The sequence below is a fragment of the Papaver somniferum genome, chromosome 1, assembly GCF_003573695.1.
Source record: "Papaver somniferum cultivar HN1 chromosome 1, ASM357369v1, whole genome shotgun sequence".
Lineage (NCBI taxonomy): Eukaryota > Viridiplantae > Streptophyta > Magnoliopsida > Ranunculales > Papaveraceae > Papaver > Papaver somniferum.
In genome coordinates, this window is record NC_039358.1 from 102,564,554 (window position 1) to 102,584,512 (window position 19,959).

Genomic DNA, 19,959 nt, shown 5'->3' on the forward strand with positions numbered 1-19,959 from the left:
TGTGATCATAATAATCATTAGTAACTACAAATGTACGGTATGAATAGACTCGTTATTAACGGAAGAGAGAGAACAATGATAATTGGTTTGCCCTCCAGGCACCAGAAGTCAAAATATGGATGTTGTCATAATCTTTGTATGCATCCCTTGAGATTACACCTTACCATTAGCACTCCACTAACCATTTGCATTACAAGAATAGATTCGATTATGAAAACGAAATTTTGTCTGCGTTATTCTTGTTTGAAATCAACCATATTTTAAAGTTCTTGAACCAACAACGGTGAGATGGGATGATAGTGTTTGGAGACCGAGATTATATTGTGCTTCTTAAACAATAGTGAAATAGTTCTAATATGATCTAGTGGTGAAATAAGTTCTAATATGATCTAGTATTATGTAAGAACATGTCACCATAAAAATAAAAATAACATATCATGTTATTTTTGTAAGAACGCGAAGAACAATTGAAAAACATACGTCCAATACAAATGTATATGTTCGAACCTTAGATGAAGATCAAGGCCGACTCTATGATGTGTGGTATGAGGGAGCAAAGATCACAACTCACAACTTTTATTTTTTTACTATGCTTGTAGTAACAGCTCTACTGGACGGCGGAATTGTGTTTATTTATTTATTTTATTTGGAGATTTATTTGGCTCGGCTAATTAAGCCGAATAAAAGGAGAGAAAAACTGGACGGGGGAATTGTGTTTAACAAAACATAGTAATCACTAGATCTGATATATCTAACGGCTAACATTTTTGATGACATGGCTCAACATTTGTCTCTGGGTTACGTTTGGTTTAACCACTACCGGTTTAGCCGAGAACATGGGGAAAACAGTTTAATGGAGAATTTTCGCTTTATCAAACTTGGAAAATATGAATTGTCCATTATTTGCAACTTTCCAATTGATCAAAACCCTAGGATATTAAAGAAACTACTGAAATGAGTAGTGGGTTGAATGGATTCAAAATAAATAGTGGTTGAAATTTTTGTCAATCCTAAAACAAATCTAGGGTTAGAGCGTTTTAAAGCAGTGATTAATCAAAAGTTTGATTTTGAAATGGTAATGAATGATGAACAAAGTAGGTCCTTTCGTTGATTTATTTAAAAGGGAGTTTGATATTGAAATGGTAATCAATGATGAGCAAAGTTGGTCCTTTCGTTCATTTATTTAAAAGGGTTGATAATGGTGGGAGAGGCCGAAAGCTATAGAAGATTTGGTAGTAAGGGTGGCGATGGTTTTTGCAGCTATTGTTGTATTTAAGAATGAGGATGGGAAGCTTCAACTGTTTCTCTTCATGTTTAAGCAATAGTCAGGGGAGAGCAGAGACGTAGGTAGTAGAAGCTTACAGTTCTTAAGTTTTAGGTTATATGAATCCAAAAGCTAATCGCACCCAAACACAAACCAAAACGGAATAATGTGGCAAATCATCAAATATTTGGACCGTCGGATTTTAAACATCCTATGATCATTATATTTTGTCAAAAGGGTTTGTTAAAACCTTTTGTTAGTCGAACCTGATCCTATTTTTTTACTGTTTTTTGTTTGGAGATTTATTTGGCTCGGCTAATTAAGCCGAATAAAAGGAGAGAAAAAAGTAGTTATATTACCACATCATCAAAATTTTGGGCCCTTAGATCATCTTCATTTAATGGTCCAGTAGTTTTGTCAAAAGGGTTTGTCAAACCCTTTTGTCACACGATCCCGAAACCATGTAAGTAACAAAGTATATCTTCAGACAAAGAAATTAGTACATTAACTAATTTCATTTATTGAGGAAACACACTAGTAATTAACTCTAGAAGTACATATTGAACATCATTCTACGAATTGCAATGTTTGTTTGCTACATTTTAGTTGCTATATTGATTTTCTTCTCATTGTTGGTATGTCCAACTTCATTAATCCTTGAAACTGCTCGTATAATTCACCAGTAGTAGTTTTCTTCAAAAATGCTTTCAGAACAATCTTTGGCCCAGTGCGTAAGAGTGTCACACTTGGAACAACCCCTTGGTAACGTGATAGACTCATCAAACTATTGGAATTTGCCGCAAGTGAAATATTGGCACCTCAATAAATTTCTTTGAGGATTATCTTCAGTATTTGCTTCCAAACTTCTAAGCCTATTGCATCTTTAACATTTGGAGTATAAAAATGGGCAACTTATTGACTAATATTTTGGTTTGAACAAATTTGATAGGTAATTTCCTTGCTAACATTCTGCAAGTTAATAATAAATAAGTTTTGGTTCAATCATTACAACTGTTAATATAATAGTTTATGAGAATGACTCATGCGGTGTTTTTTAGAATTACCCCAATTTCGATACTTGATGATGTTTTCGCCATTGAGCTTCAAAGATGATTTATATTTAACTTAAATTTTGACCCAAAGAAGTTGCATCGATAATTATATTGCGGATTGGATAGGCAAAAGGGAACTTAAAGAAGTACAAGAAGAGTTGCAGATGTCCTTTGAAAGATAAAAAGGATCTTTAAGTGACTTGAGGTGTACGTATGTATTTGGATAATTTGTAGAACGAGTGGCTCTATCCAACTAATTTTTGCTTTGTTTTTAAGCATGTAAACAAAGGGAACAGAACTAGAGAGTATTACACGTGGATATCTTGTGCCCACGGAGTCATCTGAAATAACTTGGCTAATAAATAGTAGGATTGTGTGGTCCCATATTGTTGTCGATAAGTTTCTCGCTTGGCTTTCATCCGCTCCGTAGTTTGCTAAACCATTTACCGCTTGATTTCCTTCTCATAGTTGTGTTGAATAACACATCGTGGAATTTGTCGAATTTTCTGCTTGATTTCAGAAATCATTTATGCAATGTACCATGGGGCTTCCGGGTCGGTTTTTATAAAGCGCATCAAGTTTTATGAGTATGTTTCGAAGATAAATTTTGGCCATTGTCTTTCCGTCGCTTTCCTTGAAGCCAGGAGAGTTTCCCACGTTTATGCTACTAGAGTCGTAGTTATTCCTAGAGGTTGTGATAGTGCCATAACAATCTGAGAATTCGAATCCCTTCAAATAAAACATGCTCCCTTCATTCCTAGATTCCCTCTAGCAGCCCCAGTTGTGTTGATCTTTATCTAATTTGGCTCCGATCTGTTCCAACCTATTAGTATTGTTTTTGTTGTTCTAGTATTTATTGTAGTGGCTCTAACCGGTGTATCTCCGGGTAAAATTGGGGGTAATACCTTTTTTGCCCATTCGGATTCTTGTTGTTGCTTCCAAGTCTGTGCCAGAATGTTATCCTTAGTTGTATGGTGATGGTTGAAAACCAATTCATTTCTGGATGTCCAGAGGATCCAGAAAAGAAAGCAAATAGTTGATATAGATGGGATATGGATAGCTTGCTGTAAGATTTTTGAAATGGTTGATTGATTGTTTATAGTGATATAGGAGAAGATATTGGTGTGGGTTGTTGATAGACTAGATAAGAGGTTGTTCCAGGTAGCTCCCGCTATTGGGTAGTGAATAAGCATGTGTTTCGTTGTTTCTGGGTTAGTGTTGCAGCGGGGGCATTGGTTGGATCTGGTGAGATTGATACAGTGTAAATAGAAAAGGTCGGAAGACCTTCGTTTATAGCTTTCCATAAGAAAAGCTGAATTTTTGGTGGACATGGTAATTTCAACAGGAATTTAGTGGGTGGGAGAGGGTCTAGGTTGTGATGGTTGTCTTGCTGAATTAGACATTTGTAGCCCGTGGCAGTTGTGTATTTTCCAGATTTTGAGTGTGGCTAAAGGATTTTGTCCCGAGGCATGTTTTGGGTAATGTGGATGTTGATGATATGTGGGATTGCAGCTGGTGGTAGCTGATTCAGTTGATCTTGATTCCAGGTGTGAGTAATAGGGTCAATGAGATCAGCCACTAATTGGATTGGGTAGCAGTGTGCCGGGTCAATGTTTTGGACTTGAGGTATCCAATTTTTTTGGATAAGAGTATCTAAACCGTTTCTGATTCTACGAAAGATGAATTGTTGCAGTGTATGTATTAGGGAAACCACTTGTTCCCATTGGGGGCTGGATGAGGAAGGAATTGGAGTGTTTTCCTGAAAAATCGGTTTATTACGCAGATATTTCTCATTGTATAATCTGGAACAAATTGAATTGGGTTGGTTGTGAATATTCCAGATTCTCTTCATCAATCAGGCTTTTATTGTGTTGGATACTTTTCCTGATACCGAGACCTCCTATTGCTATTTGTTTGTACTATTTGGTCCATCCTAATGGTTGGAGTTTTCTAACTGAAGAATCATGGCCCCAGAAAAAATTCCTAGCTATTTGATATATCTTTTTGTGTATACAGGTAGGGAATAGTTGTGTTTGCATTAGATGGTTTGAGGTAAGTGTTAAAGAGGTTTTAATGAGTACTAACCTTCCCATTTTATTAAGACATTTAATCGTCCATCTTTGCGCCTTTCGTGCTAACCGTTGAAGGAGTGGTTCAAAAATATGACTGGAGGTTCTCTTGTTTTTCAATTGTACTCCCAGGTATATTGGCGGGGTTGTATATGTTGGCATGTCAAAGAATTCTTTGGTTTTGTCCAGCTGAAATTGTTGCAGTCTTGGGTGATGGATTATTGTGGATTTTGTTGTGTTGATTTTTTGACCTGTTGAAAGATGTAGGCTTGAAGGAGTCTGGGAGGTGGTCACTGCTTTCCCGAGATGCTTTATAAGTCATTAGCAGGTCGTCCGCATACATCAAATGCAAAATCGGAGGAGCTTTTTGCGAAATGTTTAGCCCTCTTACAAGATTTTGTGCTTCTAAATTGCCCAAGTTTGTGGACAGCATTTTTGTACAAATTAAAAAAATATATAAGAAGATAAAGGGTCTCCCTGTCTGATGCCTCCGGTAAGGGGTGGTGTATCCGTTTGGGGTGCCATTTATGTTAATCTATCCGACTTAAATCGTTTTCTATTTCAGTTATTTTAGTTTCAGTAATATCAAATTCAACTTTAATTTATTGTTTCATTGTTAGGTAGCACTGACGCGGACATGGTAATGTGGACACGAAGCTACGCGGACACGGAGACAGAGACGAACAGATTCTCTAAAAGCTAGTGAAAAAGCGGGGGTCTAACAACCACACCCAATATTTCGTTTAGGCAATCTGTATGAACTAACTCCAATATAATTCCAAGAAAATCAACTAGGCATTCAGACTCAATCAAGGAAAATATATCTAAGAGTTATATCTCAATTTCTCAAATCAATATGCAATCGATCATATAGGAATCTGTGAGCCGGATCAATATGAGAAATAACTTGGATGGTACCAAAGACCAATATCGAAGCGTCAATCAATTTCAATCAACAACCAAAGGTCGGATTTACCAATTGATTGAACTACGCACAACCTATGATATTTTCAATTATATAGAAAATATAATGCGGAAAAGAAATAACACAGACACCAGAAGTTTTGTTAACGAGGAAACCGCAAATGCAGAAAAACCCCGGGACCTAGTCAAGATTTGAACACCACACTGTATTAAGTCGCTACAGACTCTAGCCTACGACAAGTTAACTTCGGACTGGAATGTAGTTGAGACCTAACCAATCTCACACTGATTATGGTACAGTCGCGTTCCTTACGCCTATGAATCCCAGTAGGACTCTACACACTTGATTCCCTTAGTTGATCTCACCCACAACTAAGAGTTGTTACGACCCAAAGTTGAAGACTTGATAAACAAATATGTCTCACACAGAAAAGTCAATTAGAATAGATAAATCTGTCTCCCATAGAAGTACCTACGAAGTTTTTGTTCCGTCTTTTGATAAATCAAGGTGAACAGGAACCAATTGATAATCCGGTCTTATATTCCCGAAGAATAGCCTAGAAATATCAATCACCTCACAATAACTTAACTATATGGTAGTAGAACAAGTTATTGTGGAATCACAAAGAATGAGATGAAGAGCTTTGTGATTACTTTTTATATCTTACCTATCGGAGATAAATCTCGAGAAAATCTTAGAGAAGATAGTACTCAATACGATAAAACAAAGTAAGATCAGAACACACAACTACAGAGAAAATAGTTGGGTCTGGCTTCAGAATCCCAATGAAGTCTTTAAGTCGTTAACCTTTAATGGTTTTAGGAAAAAACTGGGTTAAAGGAGAATCGACTCTAGTCGCAACTAGTATCACACAGGAGGTGTGGGGATTAGGTTTCCAAGTTGCTAGAGTTCTCCATTATATAGTCTTCAAATCAGGGTTTGCAATCAATGTTACCTTGGTAACAAAGCATTCAATATTCACCGTTAGATGAAACCTGATTCAAGATTCAAGATAATATTGTTTCACCGTTAGATTCAAGCTAATATCTTTCCACCGTTAGATAGTTTTTAGCTTGTTACACACAAATGAAATATACCTTCATTTGGATATGGGTAACCGTACCTAAACGTGTATATTGAGTTGGCTCAATAACAGTTAGTCGAAGTTAGCCATATGAACACTTTTCTCTTAACCTTGTTCATCTTAACACTTCTAAATCAATTGATAATCAAATGAATCTAATTGTGTTATTCATAGAGTTGTTCAATTGTTTATATTCTCATAGAAGTATACAAGACACGATTGAAGCAAAATCGGATTGATTCAAAAGAATCAGTTCATGAACATTTTAGCCACGGTTTGCATAGATTGCATTACTTAATTTATAAATGTATTTGTTCATGAGTATGAAATCATACTTAACCGATTTAATAAATTGAAGCACTTAAGTTTTCAAACGCGTACGTGAACTTAAGTTCCACACATTGGTCACAAGACGACATTTTGCAAACGGGTACGCAAACTTTAACTCCTAACCGAATTCAGTCGAAACCGTTTGCGAACGGGTACGCAAACTTGGTTCTCGGGCTTCAACAATTAAATCATTTTGAAAATGGGTATGCAAACTTAAGAACCCATACTTAAACAGTTGAATAAGTTTGTGAATGGGTATGCAAGCTTCCGGTCCTGAATTCCGTCAAAACAGTTCGTACACTAAGTACACAAACCGTAAGGTATCCAAATATTGGTTTTCGCTCTTAACTCCCATTTCAATCATTGAAACATTCTTAGAAGATGACAATAGATGTCTCACACAAACTATTATCTTATAAGCAAAATGATCGAATGATCAATACGAAACGTTTTGAGCCTATATCAAATGACTGTCTCACACAAATCATGTAAGATGTTACCAGGTGATTTTCACATTATAATATTTTGACTTTCGTCAAGAATAATGATGAACATGGTTAAAGCGAAAAGCTTACCAACATATATTTCGAGAAAGATATAAACGAGTTAAACTCAGCTCGAAATATCAAATGTGTATAATGTAAAATCTGTATAGTTATACGACTTTTGTCTCAATAGGAGATAGAATAGAATAGATTTCTGAGTGATACATGAGTTCAAGTCCCCACATACCTTTTGTTGATGAAGTTCCACAAGCTCCCTTAGTAGTTCTTCGTCTTCAATCGATGAACGTCGTGAAGTCTAAAGCTCAACTGCACATTCTATCATAATCCGAGGCATAGCTATAAGTAGATTAGAAATCAAGACTTATAATTTTGACAACTAAAATTGACAAACAAGCTTGAGATAGCAACGCTTGCGAGTTCGGCCGAGCAGTGCTCTAACAACTAGGACGTGGACACGTTATGAAATTAGTGATATTTCTCACTATAAAATGTATATATAGTGAATGTAATTTCTTAATAATGCTAATAAATTACTGATAAATAACAAATTTTCTTAAGAATAGGCTTATATACTAATAAATTGATACATATAGGAAAAATTCAGGTATCTTTAGTAGACATTTATATTATAATAACGTTTTATATATGCATGCGATGTCACTAAATGCTTCAAAAAGAAAGTCATATCACCGATGTGTCAACGCCAAAATGCAGACGTCCAAATATCGGACACATATCTGATGCGGATAGGTGGCCATTTTAGGCGCATCCGTATTGCTTTTCGTACCTAACAACAAGCTGTTTAGATGTCTCAAGGATCGGAAAAGCCCTGATGGACCTTACCAAGAAAAGTAAAAAGAGGGACAGAAAAGAGTCTAAATAGAAAAAACCTGGCTTGATTGGGGTATACCCAGATTAATTGGGGTATTACCTAACGAGACAAAATCTGGGTCATTGTGAAGTAAACCAAGCCACCCCTTAAACATGTATTTTCTAAATGGCTAAATTACCCTTGTTTAATTAACACTAAAATTCTGATTAGATTAATTAATTAATTTTAAATTGGTTGAATAGATTAAAACTTATGAATTTAAGTTATGAAATTTTGTTTTTGATTGAACTTTTGTGGGATGATTTTTGATGATTTTTTTTTGTTGAGAATATCTCTTGCAACGAAAATGAAAGCACACAACCGAAACACTTCTAAAAAGGGGATTGCAAATTTGTTGTATGAAATCATACTCAAAATCAAAGAAGAAATCAACACTTTCAGTTCTAAAAGTATGAAAAGTCGACAAGGTCGACTAATGAAGATCATGCCGACCAATATCGGCCGGCAAGGTCGACGAATGAAGAAAATGCCGACTTAAAATGGCCGGCAAGGTATACGAACGAAGAAAATGCCGGCTTTATTATTTTTGACACATAGAAGATTGTTATAAATGCGTCGGTATTCGACATGGTATTGATTTCTTAACTTTCCGGCATTTAACTTTCTTATCTTGCCGACTAGCATTTAGTCGGGACTGTAGTAATCTTACAACCTTGCCGACTTCAGTTATCCCCAAAAAGAAAACTGAATTCTAATAGATGCAATTCACTTTATTCATGCAATTTTGGTTACTACAATGATTGAAACATAAAATATAACTTCTTGTCGAAGGAAAAACGAATGCACTTAGCATGTGCATAAGCCTTGAACCCATAGGAGACCCTAGTGGACGAGTTATAATCTCATGAGGGTATACATAAAGATCTACCCACAAAACCTACACTAAAACCATCAATCTTCGTTGGAGGAATCCCAGTCATCTCCGGCCTACATATACTCCGGGATTTTGGAGACCATGAATTCATAGCTTGCATCGAATGCGAATGCTTCCCCCTTTTCCTCCAAGTAGCGCGCTTTGACGACTTCATGCTACAAAAGAAAAACACAAACTTACTTTGTTAGTGGTGTTTAGTAGGAAGACCAAACAACATGGATCACGTAAAATAAACCATAAACATACTTACAAATTGTTCAATAAACAAGTTGAAGTTGGTAGCGTTGAAATCCGGGGTTGAAAAGCTAAAAATGCAAGTATCGCATTTTTATCTCTTGCCTAAATTTGTTGAACACTTCTTCCATTAGGATTCCCAAACTCTTGCCTAAATTTGTTGTGTACCCTAGCCCAAAAGGTTACGACATCCACCCTTACGGAGGACTGATGTCTAACTCGAGTTTCCGTGTACCACGCTTTGGTGATTGCCAAATCTTCATTTGAATCAAATGATGCCATTGTTGTATGTAGAGGTATTGGGAGAGTTAGATAGAGTGTATGATGATATGAGCTTTGGAGAGTATATGCAAATAGGTGTGTGTTGTTTTGTACATAAAACCAGTGTATTTATAGGATAGTTCCCAAATTTGGCCGTTATAATGCCTAAGTACAAGTCAATCAATGCAATTGTACTTGCAAAAAATTTGAATTTTGAATTCGCCAGCGTGGTTTTTGTTTCCCCATTATGCCGACTAAAGTTTTGCCGGCAGGGTCTTAATTTTCTTACCCTGCCGACCTTATCATGATTTTAGGCATCAGGAGTTCATTTTCTTCCGTTTAAACGACGAAATGGTATTTGGTCATTAGCGTGTCCGCTTCACTATAACAGCATGGTCATAATTTTATAACCCTGCCGACCTTATTATTTTAAGGCATCAGGAGAAGGTATTTTTGACAACAGATAGTCGGCAGGGTCGATAATCTAATACCTTGTCGGCAGTCAAACAGCCAGCAAGGTGGTAATTTTCTTACCTTGACGACCCTGGTAACTACACCATTTCTGCTGTCAGGGCAGGCAGTCTGACATTTCACAACCCTTTCGACCCTGGTTTACTCAATGTAACTTAACAAAAGCATGTCGGCGAAATGATTGAAACTTTAAATAGCTAAACAAACCATTCATTCAACAACTAGAAATCCAACATTTTTTGTCCAAAATACGAAAACATGTCCCATAAGCCTTAAAAAAACATTTGTCCAACCATTAACCTTAACATTTGTCTACCACAACATAAAGAAATAAACTAGGAATGCATTCATTCACCACCACGACCACGACCACGGCCCCGTTTAGGAGCACCACCACTACTACTACATTCACCACCACGGGAACAACCCCTCTTTTTGTCAGCATTCATCTTGGCTTGTGCTTCCCTCCTGGCTTTTTCTTCCCTCTTTACTTCAGCATCAGCTTGCTTGAACAATCCGGTGGCATCCTCATTTTCAACATTGCTAGCAAAGTCAATGTGCTTGCTTTGCTCTTCAATCGACAAAGGCTCTCATTTTTCTCTCGCACAACACATCACCCTCACAAGGCTCTTCAAATGCTCCTTCTATTTTCAATTAAACAACAAAAAATTAATAGAATGATTCGATAATGTAATGTTAAAACAGTAAGAGCAACTCTAAAATACTTACAAAGAACTTAAGACTTGTTGTTGGGTCTTCAATGCCATTTTCCTCTTACAAGCCAATTCTTCAGCAGTCATTTCCCTATTCACAGTAGGACGAGCCCAACCCAAGTACCACGACATGTATCTCTCATGAGCTTCATGACCTTCTGTCACCTCGTCCAAAAGAATCGTATCGACTTTGCGGCCACGTCTTTCGTTCCAATGATCTTTAACTGGATCTGGAGCGTAAACGACGTTAATAATTTTTTCGGACGTGGTGCAGTCCTCCCTTAGCACTTTAAAGTTTGGCTCAGCATCGAAATGAGGTTCTTCTTGGACGTAACCCAATTATCGCATTACTCGATGTGGATCGTACATTGAATATCCATGGGTGCACAATAAGGGATCGTAGTATAATGCAACAGCATCTTTCCTTTGGATTAAACCTTGATTTCTAGCATCTCGATACGGATCACATATTACCTCATCCGCAGTCAATTTGTCGATGGCGATTCAGATTTTGATAAGCTGTTGCGGCATTTCCTTATCCTGACCACCCTTAAAACTGTATCTTTGCTCTCTTGGCTTATCAATCGCAACATTCGCATCCACTTTGATGTAGGAGTTGGCTTTCACCAAATTATGGAAGTGCTCATATATCCAAACCTATGCAAACACAAAGTTTAGTAAGAATCTTATCTTACGAAAATTTTGCAAATATAAATGATTTAGACAATAAAATTACCTGGAAGAGACATATATTTCCGTTAACTTGCGCAGTGAGTGCCCTTGAACCCTTTGTCAACTCATTGTTCAAGAAGTCGACCACCGCGATACCCCAAGAATACTCATGCATCTTATCTAAGGAATCCAATAGTTGCATATACCTGACGTCGACCAAGCTTTCAGAACTGTCGGGGAAGATACATTTGCCCAGGACGTATAGAAAATAAGCTGACGCGGTAGCATTGATTCGCACCAAGTCCATCCTTCCTCATTATATATTTTCTTGGTCCCAGATAATGTGTCCTTCAACTTCTTCAGATTAAACTTCTTGCTTAGATGGTCATCCTTCACCACAAGCATAGACTCCGTCTTAATCTGATCCCAACAGAACAAAGTTTTGGTCAATTTGAAGATACCCTCCCAAGAAATTTTATTATCGAAGCCCTCACGGATTGCTTTTCCCTCAACCTCGAGGCCTAGAATTTGATGAGCATCATCGGGAGTTATCGCCATCTCACCGAATAGGGATAACATTGTATCAGTCTCTATGTAGAACCTCTCACATAATGCAGATACGGTAACTCTATCATGCTCAATATTCGAACTCTCCACCGCATGCCACAACCCGGAGTTCTTGACAATCGCTTGCACCTCGTCACGTTCATCGTCAAGATCCCAATTATTAGTCACTGAACATGAAGCTTGGCGCTTCATGAGACAGATGGCATGCTTGTGATCCTAAATACCAAAAAAAACAAAATGAAAAGAAATACAAACACTTGACGCAAATTTAAGATAGAGACACTTAAATAAAAAACAAATACGGATTGAGATTACTTACGATAGTATTATGGATTTGACATGCCCATGAGTCTTTGTATCCAAAAATAACATGTCCACCATCTTCTGGGGTTCCCTTTAGAGGCTCACCTGGTTTCAGTCTAACCATCAAGTGAGAGGGAGGCATGTGGGAATCAACTGGTTTAGTGATAACCCTCTCCAGTCTTTCGGTTGCAGTTGCAGCTTGGGTTTGTTCTCCACCTTCTTCTTCTTGTTGTTCCTCTTCCTCTTCAACAATTTCATCTTTTCTATCCTTTTCTTTATCTCCATTACCATCATCATCATTACCTCCTCCAACATGTGGCATATCTTGATCACCATCATCATCATCATTGTTGCCTCCTCCAGCAGCCGAAGTTCTTTCAACAACATTATCATCATCACCTCTTCTACCAGATGGAATTGATTGGTCTTCATCTGGAGTTTCATCCGAATCATTTGGTTCCGGTGGTGGTTGAGAATCATTCCGTACACAGATCTTGAGCGTTCCCGGTACAACGAATGCCCCTCGATGTGTTGCAGTCAATAGTTTTTCACCAACACAAGGAGGTCTTGAAGGAGGAGTTACAGTTTTATTCTTTCCCATTTGCGACCTAAACAAGAACAATTTAAAAAAAAAAATCAACAGTCGGCAGGGTCAACAAATATAACCTTGTCGGCGATACAAAAGTCGAAAGGGTCGATATCTAAACTACATGTCGGCTAAATCATAGTCGACAGGGTCTTATTCCAATAACCTGCCGGCTTATAACAACTTGAACACAGGATTTTCAACATCAATAGTCGACAGGCTCTATAATCAAAACAATATCGGTTAACATAAAGCCTGTAGGGTGGTATTCAAATACCATTCAGACGTTTAAAATTTAAGGCATCAAGAGACGTAAACTATTTTCAAAATAGCCGGTAGGGTAAAAAATTATAACACTGGCGACTATAAAAAAAACTACCACCGACAAGATCCTAGGTTGAATACCTTGCCGACCCTATAAGTAGCAGTTACAGATATTAACAGCCGGCAAGATCTTCAACCTAAGAGCTTGCCGACTAAACCTAGCTATGAAATGTCGGCAAGTTCGTGGAACAAACACCTTGCCGGCTATATAACTGTAAATTCAGAATTTTGTTTCTTCTGACCTGATTTGACATGCAAACATGAAATTGCAGTACTAGAGTGAGTTTAAGTAGACCCTTATTTTCTTAATCGCACAATTTCTCCCTTTTCAGCGGTTACAGTTTCTTCTTCTTCAATCGTTTTTTTCTTCTCTTCTTTTGTAAATCCAGGGTTGTATTCATTGAGTTTCTTATTAGCATTTTTCATACGAGTTCCCTTCCGCCGTGGTGGTTCCATTTTTGAAGATTAATCGAAACTTTTGAATCGACGATTAGAACGAATTAATCGACGAGTTTCGGCGGTGGGGGATGGAGGAGCCTGTAAGGTGTTTGAGGAGGAGAAGAAGAAGAGAAGAAGATGAAATGAAGAGAATGAAAACTGATTTAGGATAATTAGAATTATAAAGGATAAGGATAGTTTTGTAACTTTACTCATTAAGACTCCCCTTTACCCTTAAAAAAAGTCCACCTAAAATTGGGTATACCCCAATGAAGCCGGGAAAAAATTGTAAAATAAAATTGGAATTGATATGTTGAATATGTCCATATGCCTTGCTATACCCAATGATGATATCGAAAAATGATGAGACAATAACTTTCCTTGAATAACTCGCATTAATGTGTTAGAAATCTCTCCAAGGACCTTGAAATGTTACCTTCAAATAATGTTTTGTGATGGGAAATGTAGTTCATGGTGAGGAAGTGAACTCATCTACACCACAATAGAATTATGTTGGTGTGAGTGGCAAATTTCCCCCACAAGTTCGACGGAAAATAACTTCAAGTTCAAGAACTAGTTCAACTTCGAAAGAATTGCACTCCTAGAAAAAGTAGGGGAAAAAAGAACCCGAAATTCTTTTGGGTCGTCCACAATACCCGGATGAGAAGGAAACCAATCTAGAACCATCTATCCTTTAGGATCCAACGGTCCATTAAAATTCACCGTCTCCTTCCTGTTCTTATAATTAACGAGGAAAACACATCTGAAAGAAAAAAAGGGGAACCCTAGCCATGGCGACAAACCTAATCAGAAGATCCAGAAAACTATTCACATCAAGTCGTGGTATCCTTTCTCTTCAAACTACTAACAGATGTTTATCAACATCACCTGCAATCGTATCGGATTCACCCTCAGAATTAACAGGTCCGCCACCACCTAATGTTATGATCTATGATCGTCTGGCTGAAGAAGCTAAATCCAAAATCAAAAAACTTGAAAATCCAGATTCTAGGTTTCTTCAATATAACTCTCCTCATCCAGTTATATCTGATCATTCAAAAATCTTATCTGCACCTGAAACTAGGGTTACGACTTTAGAAAATGGTCTGAGGATTGCTACTGAATCGAATCTAGCTGCACGGACAGCTACTGTTGGTGTTTGGATCGATGCTGGTAGTAGATATGAATGTGATGAAACTAATGGTACTGCTCATTTCCTTGAACATATGATGTTTAAAGGAACTGAGAAGAGATCTGTCAGGGCTTTGGAAGAAGAGATTGAGAATATGGGGGGTCATCTCAATGCTTATACATCTAGGGAACAGACTACTTATTATGCTAAGGTTATGGATAAAAATGTTCCTGATGCATTAAATATTCTTGCCGATATTTTGCAAAATTCTTCCTTTAGTGAGGATCGTATTACCAGGGAACGTGATGTTATTCTGCGGGAAATGGAAGAGGTAAAGTTTACATTTTTTTTCATTGTTATTACGAGAAAATGTGATTGTGGAAGTTCTGGAGTTATCTGCTGTGCCCTTTGCTGATTCTTAAAAATGCAATTTTTTGATTGATGCCAAGAATTTAGATATGATTGCTGTTTGAGCTGCTTTGAACTATCCAGATAGTTACAATTATCTGGAAAAAGAAAGTGTGACAAGAGCAAGTTTTTATAGAGCTTATATAAAAGTTAGTAAGGATGAACCTCAAGTAATGGCATATAAATGGTTTGCAATGGTATTTTGAGCCCCTTGAATGTTTTTTTTTTTTTTTTGCTTTTGGAGACTGCAAATGAATTAGTGAAGCTTAATTGCCCCTGCTATGTGTTTATGATAGTACATAGGCCTATTTACTAGTTTAAAGAGTAATTTGACTATTCTGGTTTGAGTATATGATAGTACCTTGTCTTGCTGTCCAGAATTGTGATGGATAAAACTATAACATCTATATCTTTTTTTTTTTCCTGCAGGTTGAGAGCCAGAATGAAGAAGTAATATTTGACCATTTACATGCTACAGCTTTCCAGTACTCTCCACTAGGTAGAACCATTCTGGGACCGGCTGCGAATATTAAGGCTATTACCAAAAAGCATCTTGAAACTTACATTAAGAATCACTACACTTCCCCAAGAATGGTAATTGCTATTGCTTTTATCTTGTCATGTATTAAGTTATCATACAGCTTCTTAACATGCATTATAGTTAGTTTTCATTACCCGTCTACCTGAGTTGCAGCTTATATAAAAGTATGCCATCACTATGGAGTTTGATGATTGTTATGGTTGTTTGTTTTTCAAAATTTTATTTTCAGGTTATAGCAGCTGCTGGGAATGTGAAGCATGATGATATTGTTAATCAAGTAAAGAAGCATTTTACAAAATTGTCAACTGATCCTACAACAACTGCTGATCTGGCTGAATTTGAACCAGCAATTTTTACTGGTTCTGAGGTACGTGTATGAGTTTGGATTTCTTAACCTTTCCTGTTCTTGCAATAAGATTTTATGCTAATGATTCCGTACTGGCCTTACTAGGTTAGGATAATTGATGATGATGTTCCTCTTGCCCAATTTGCGGTAGCATTCAGTGGAGCATCTTGGACAGACCCAGATTCTGTTGCCTTGATGGTCATGCAGTCCATGTTGGGTTCCTGGAATAAGAGTGCGGGAGGTGGAAAGCACATGGGGTGAGTCACAACTGTCTCTAATACCTATGCTTCTTGTAGGGGGACTGTGGCTTCCTGGCGTATGTTTTTATGTTAGTTGTCTAATTGGTTTCTTTATGGTAATCGATGAACAGTTCAGGGCTTGCACAGAGGGTTGGCATCAATGACTTAGCTGAGAACATGATGGCCTTCAATACTAACTATAAGGACACTGGGCTGTTTGGTGTTTATGCGACTTGCAAGGTGACTATTTCCTTAAATTAGTCTTAAGAGAAAGTTAATCCTAATGTTAAAATAACTGATAAAAGTTTTGATAAGAGCTGGTTCCTTTATCTCATGGAATATATTTTATTCTGATTGTATTTTTTCTTTGGTACCTTCTTTTAGCCCGATTGCTTGGACGATCTGGCCTATGCCATTATGTACGAAGTAAGCCAGTTATCCTATAGAGTCTCAGAGGCGGATGTCACTCGTGCGCGCAATCAGGTACTGTATTGGTATTCGCTTCATTCACATGTTAGGTTTGGTTGCTGAGGATCAATTATATACTTTGTTTATCTCAACTGTAGCAGCATTAATGACATTAAGCTTAAATTCAGCCAGCTATATCACTTATTGCATATGTAGTCCACTAATCACATGCTTAAACAGTTATTTATTTTATCACGAAGTCCTGAAATATGGGGCTACCACCGTCGCGTACATATGGGGTTGCAAGAGATGGTCCTTACATAGCCGCAACATATCAGTTGCCAACTTCTTTTTTCCTTGTATTGACTCTAATTCTAGCTGTAATTCTTATAGTACCTTCATTGTTTGGCAGTTGAAATCTTCTCTTCTACTTCACATTGATGGAACAAGTCCAGTTGCTGAAGATATTGGGCGTCAGGTAAAAGTTTTTTTCCTTTATATTGAGAAACAGAATTGAGAGGGAGTTAAGAATGTTTCATTTCTAGAAAAAGAAGTATTGTACAAGTTAGAAGAGCCTCTGTTAGGTTGGTTATCAGCTTACCGAATCATCTTAATTTTGAAAAAGCCAAAAAGGCGTTTTGTGGATATGAAAATTTTGAGGCTCATTTTTCCACTGCGATTCAAGTGGAATGATTTGCAAATGGATTTCTCATGAACCCAATCCTTTTCTTCAAGTGATGGTACATACATATGCACTTCTTAGGTTGCAAGACTCCACCTTCACAAGGTCATGTGGATACCTCAATCTGCTTTACTCTGCAGTAGGTATCGATTGGAGAATCGATCTACGTTGTATCGATGCTTTAAATCAACATAGAGTAATGTTCATCTGACATATGCTTGTGTTCGTTTGTGTTTCTGCAGCTGCTTACATATGGTAGAAGAATACCGTTTGCTGAACTGATAGCGAGGATTGATGCTGTTGATGCAAGTACCGTAAAACGTGTTGCTAATCGTTTTATCTTTGATAAGGTAAGGACTAAATGACCACATCCATTTTAAGAACTTCACGTCTACTAAAACAAATTAATTGTGTTGCACTGCAATACTGATCAAATGATGTCTTCTTGTCCTGGTATTCTCATTTTCATTGTATTCTTCTTTTTGGTAGGATATTGCGATCGCTGCAATGGGACCCATTCAGAAGCTGCCAGACTACAATTGGTTCAGACGCAGAACCTACTTGAACCGTTACTAGGTAGAGGGGATGTGTTTAATTTTATTAAGTTACTCATGTTCTGTCATTTTTTTTCTCTATGGTCATTTGGATGGCAACGATCCTATAGACAGAGGATTACAGCTGCACACATCTTTCTTTTCAGGAACCCTTGGGGCCTTTATAATTTTACCTTGTTTTATATTTTGGTTCTGTAAAATCCCTCGAGTTCTGGGGTCAAAGTAATAATTTCATCTTACATGACAAAGTTGCACTTTTGCATAATGAAATTTCTTATAAACATCTTCACAAACTATTTCCCTTTTTTTTTGCCATCTGAGCTTTTATATTTTTTTGTACACTGGTTGGAAAAAATTCCTCATTCTGGACAGCAGGCTCTGAACATGATCATTTCTGCATGGAATGGTTACTTTTCGATTGGTGGTGGTTCCTGGAAACATCCTTTATGTTTATGTAATGGTTTTTAGTTCAGACTTCAGAAGGTGCAAAGTTCAGATTAACAACCTCTTTAAGAATACATTATTTTGTGTCTTTTTTTTTGGAAATTAAATAGCCAAATTTTATAAGTCCTGTAAAATCAGTTTCACTGACTGCAAAGACAGCTTACATATGAGAATGGAAGGAAAATTACACCTGCTTTCCATTCATAGACGGCTTCTCAAAGACGGAATAAGAAGCCGTACTGCTAACTGTAACTAGAGAAGGCTAAACCGTCATTCTAGCCCAAGTCATATTTTTATAATCGATCTATCCTAAGAAGAAGAAAAAAAAAAAACTTCAACTAGAGATTGGATCTTTGGACTCCGACGGTGAGATTAGGGGTGTATTGGGCCAGGCCGGGTAGTTTGGCCTGTTTTTTAATCCAGGCCATGCCATGCCGGATAGGCTTTATTTTCAGCTATTGAAAAAGCCCGTCAGGCCGAAAGGGCTAGATAAAGACACTTATTTTGAGACCCAGAGACCGTCCAATGCCCATTTTACTAACCAGGCCAGGCTAGGAACGACTTTTTGTATTTTCAAAGTTTTGTAATTCCTTTTTTAATTCCAGATTGGAATTTGAAGATCGATGAACTATAACTTAAAAAAATCTTATGCATTTAATCTTCTAAATATAGAATAAAAATGAAAATAAGAACTTTAAACCAAAATATAATGAAAACATGTAATAATTTATTTCCACGTAAAACTAAAACTCTTGTGATAATATCAAACGGGTACCAGCCCGGGTTATCTGGACAAGTATCAGATCGGGCTATTTAATTTTAGGAATAGTCCGAGCATCCCATTTAAGCTAACCAAACCAGGCCAGGCGGCCCATAGCGGGCTGTAACAGTCTTTGGGCTTCTCTGGGTACGGGCATGCTCTGGCAGGTACAAGTAGGTTGAGTATTTTCGGGTATTATTTACATCCCTAGATGAGATAATAAAGACAAATGGTCCGCGCTCTATGTGACCTGGTTCACGCTCAGGCACTAGAAGACAAAAAATAGATGTTGCTCTAATTCTTGAATGTATTCCATAACCATCAATCTTCTATTTCCTATTTTCCCCTCACTACCCTATATCACTTGTGCCACATTAAATAGCCACATGCCCTACAATAATAGTTCCGATAATAAAAACTAAATTTCGCCTACGTTATTCTGGTTTAAACTCAACCAAATTTTAAAGTTCTCACACCAACAATGGTAAGATGAGATTATAGTGAAGTTATTTGTAAAACAATAGTTAAATAAGTTCCAGTATAATCTAGTACGAAATAAAACAACAACATCGCACCAGTCATGAAAATAATTTTAATCATGTTAGTTTTCCATAATGAACACAAAGGAAAGTTGAAAAACACGACTATAGTGCAATACAAATTTATCCGTTCAGACTCAAAATGAAAAACAAGGCCCAACATCTAATGTATGGTATGAGGAGACAAATGTCTAGCCTCACAATTTTTATTTTTTCGAGAAAGTCGTTTGTAATCAATGACTCTACCGGATGGATGAATTTTTAAGCATCTATGCAGTAGAGTATTATCTCCAGACAAAGAAATTACATTTTAATTTCATCTATTAAGGTAACATGCTTAT

The 19,959-nt window shown here is 37.1% G+C and overlaps 1 protein-coding gene across 2 annotated transcripts; it reads left to right on the top strand.

Annotated features, from left to right (window-relative positions):
- The first annotated feature begins 14,301 nt into the window (after positions 1-14,301).
- On the top strand, positions 14,302-18,171 carry LOC113295574 (probable mitochondrial-processing peptidase subunit beta, mitochondrial). 2 transcript variants are annotated; one of them, XM_026543913.1, is made up of 9 exons: positions 14,302-15,028; positions 15,535-15,699; positions 15,876-16,013; positions 16,098-16,249; positions 16,363-16,471; positions 16,616-16,714; positions 17,052-17,117; positions 17,564-17,675; positions 17,811-18,171. In XM_026543913.1, the coding sequence occupies exons 1-9, from the start codon at positions 14,357-14,359 to the stop codon at positions 18,071-18,073; spliced, it is 1,776 nt and encodes a 591-aa protein (XP_026399698.1). In that variant the 5' UTR covers positions 14,302-14,356; the 3' UTR covers positions 18,074-18,171. The 2 variants fall into 2 exon arrangements, with proteins under 2 accessions (XP_026399698.1, XP_026399692.1); XM_026543907.1 differs by having other exon boundaries at positions 14,311-15,028; positions 17,564-17,671.
- Positions 18,172-19,959: the final 1,788 nt, after the last annotated feature.

What these genes read in the sequence shown, in the direction of transcription:
- LOC113295574 (XM_026543913.1), top strand. Translation starts at nt 14,357, where the DNA reads ATGGCGACAAACCTAATCAGAAGATCCAGAAAACTATTCACATCAAGT. An exon ending in TTCTGCGGGAAATGGAAGAG is followed by an intron (nt 15,029 to 15,534) that starts GTAAAGTTTACA and finishes TTTTTCCTGCAG; the next exon opens with GTTGAGAGCCAGAATGAAGA. An exon ending in CAATTTTTACTGGTTCTGAG is followed by an intron (nt 16,014 to 16,097) that starts GTACGTGTATGA and finishes TGGCCTTACTAG; the next exon opens with GTTAGGATAATTGATGATGA.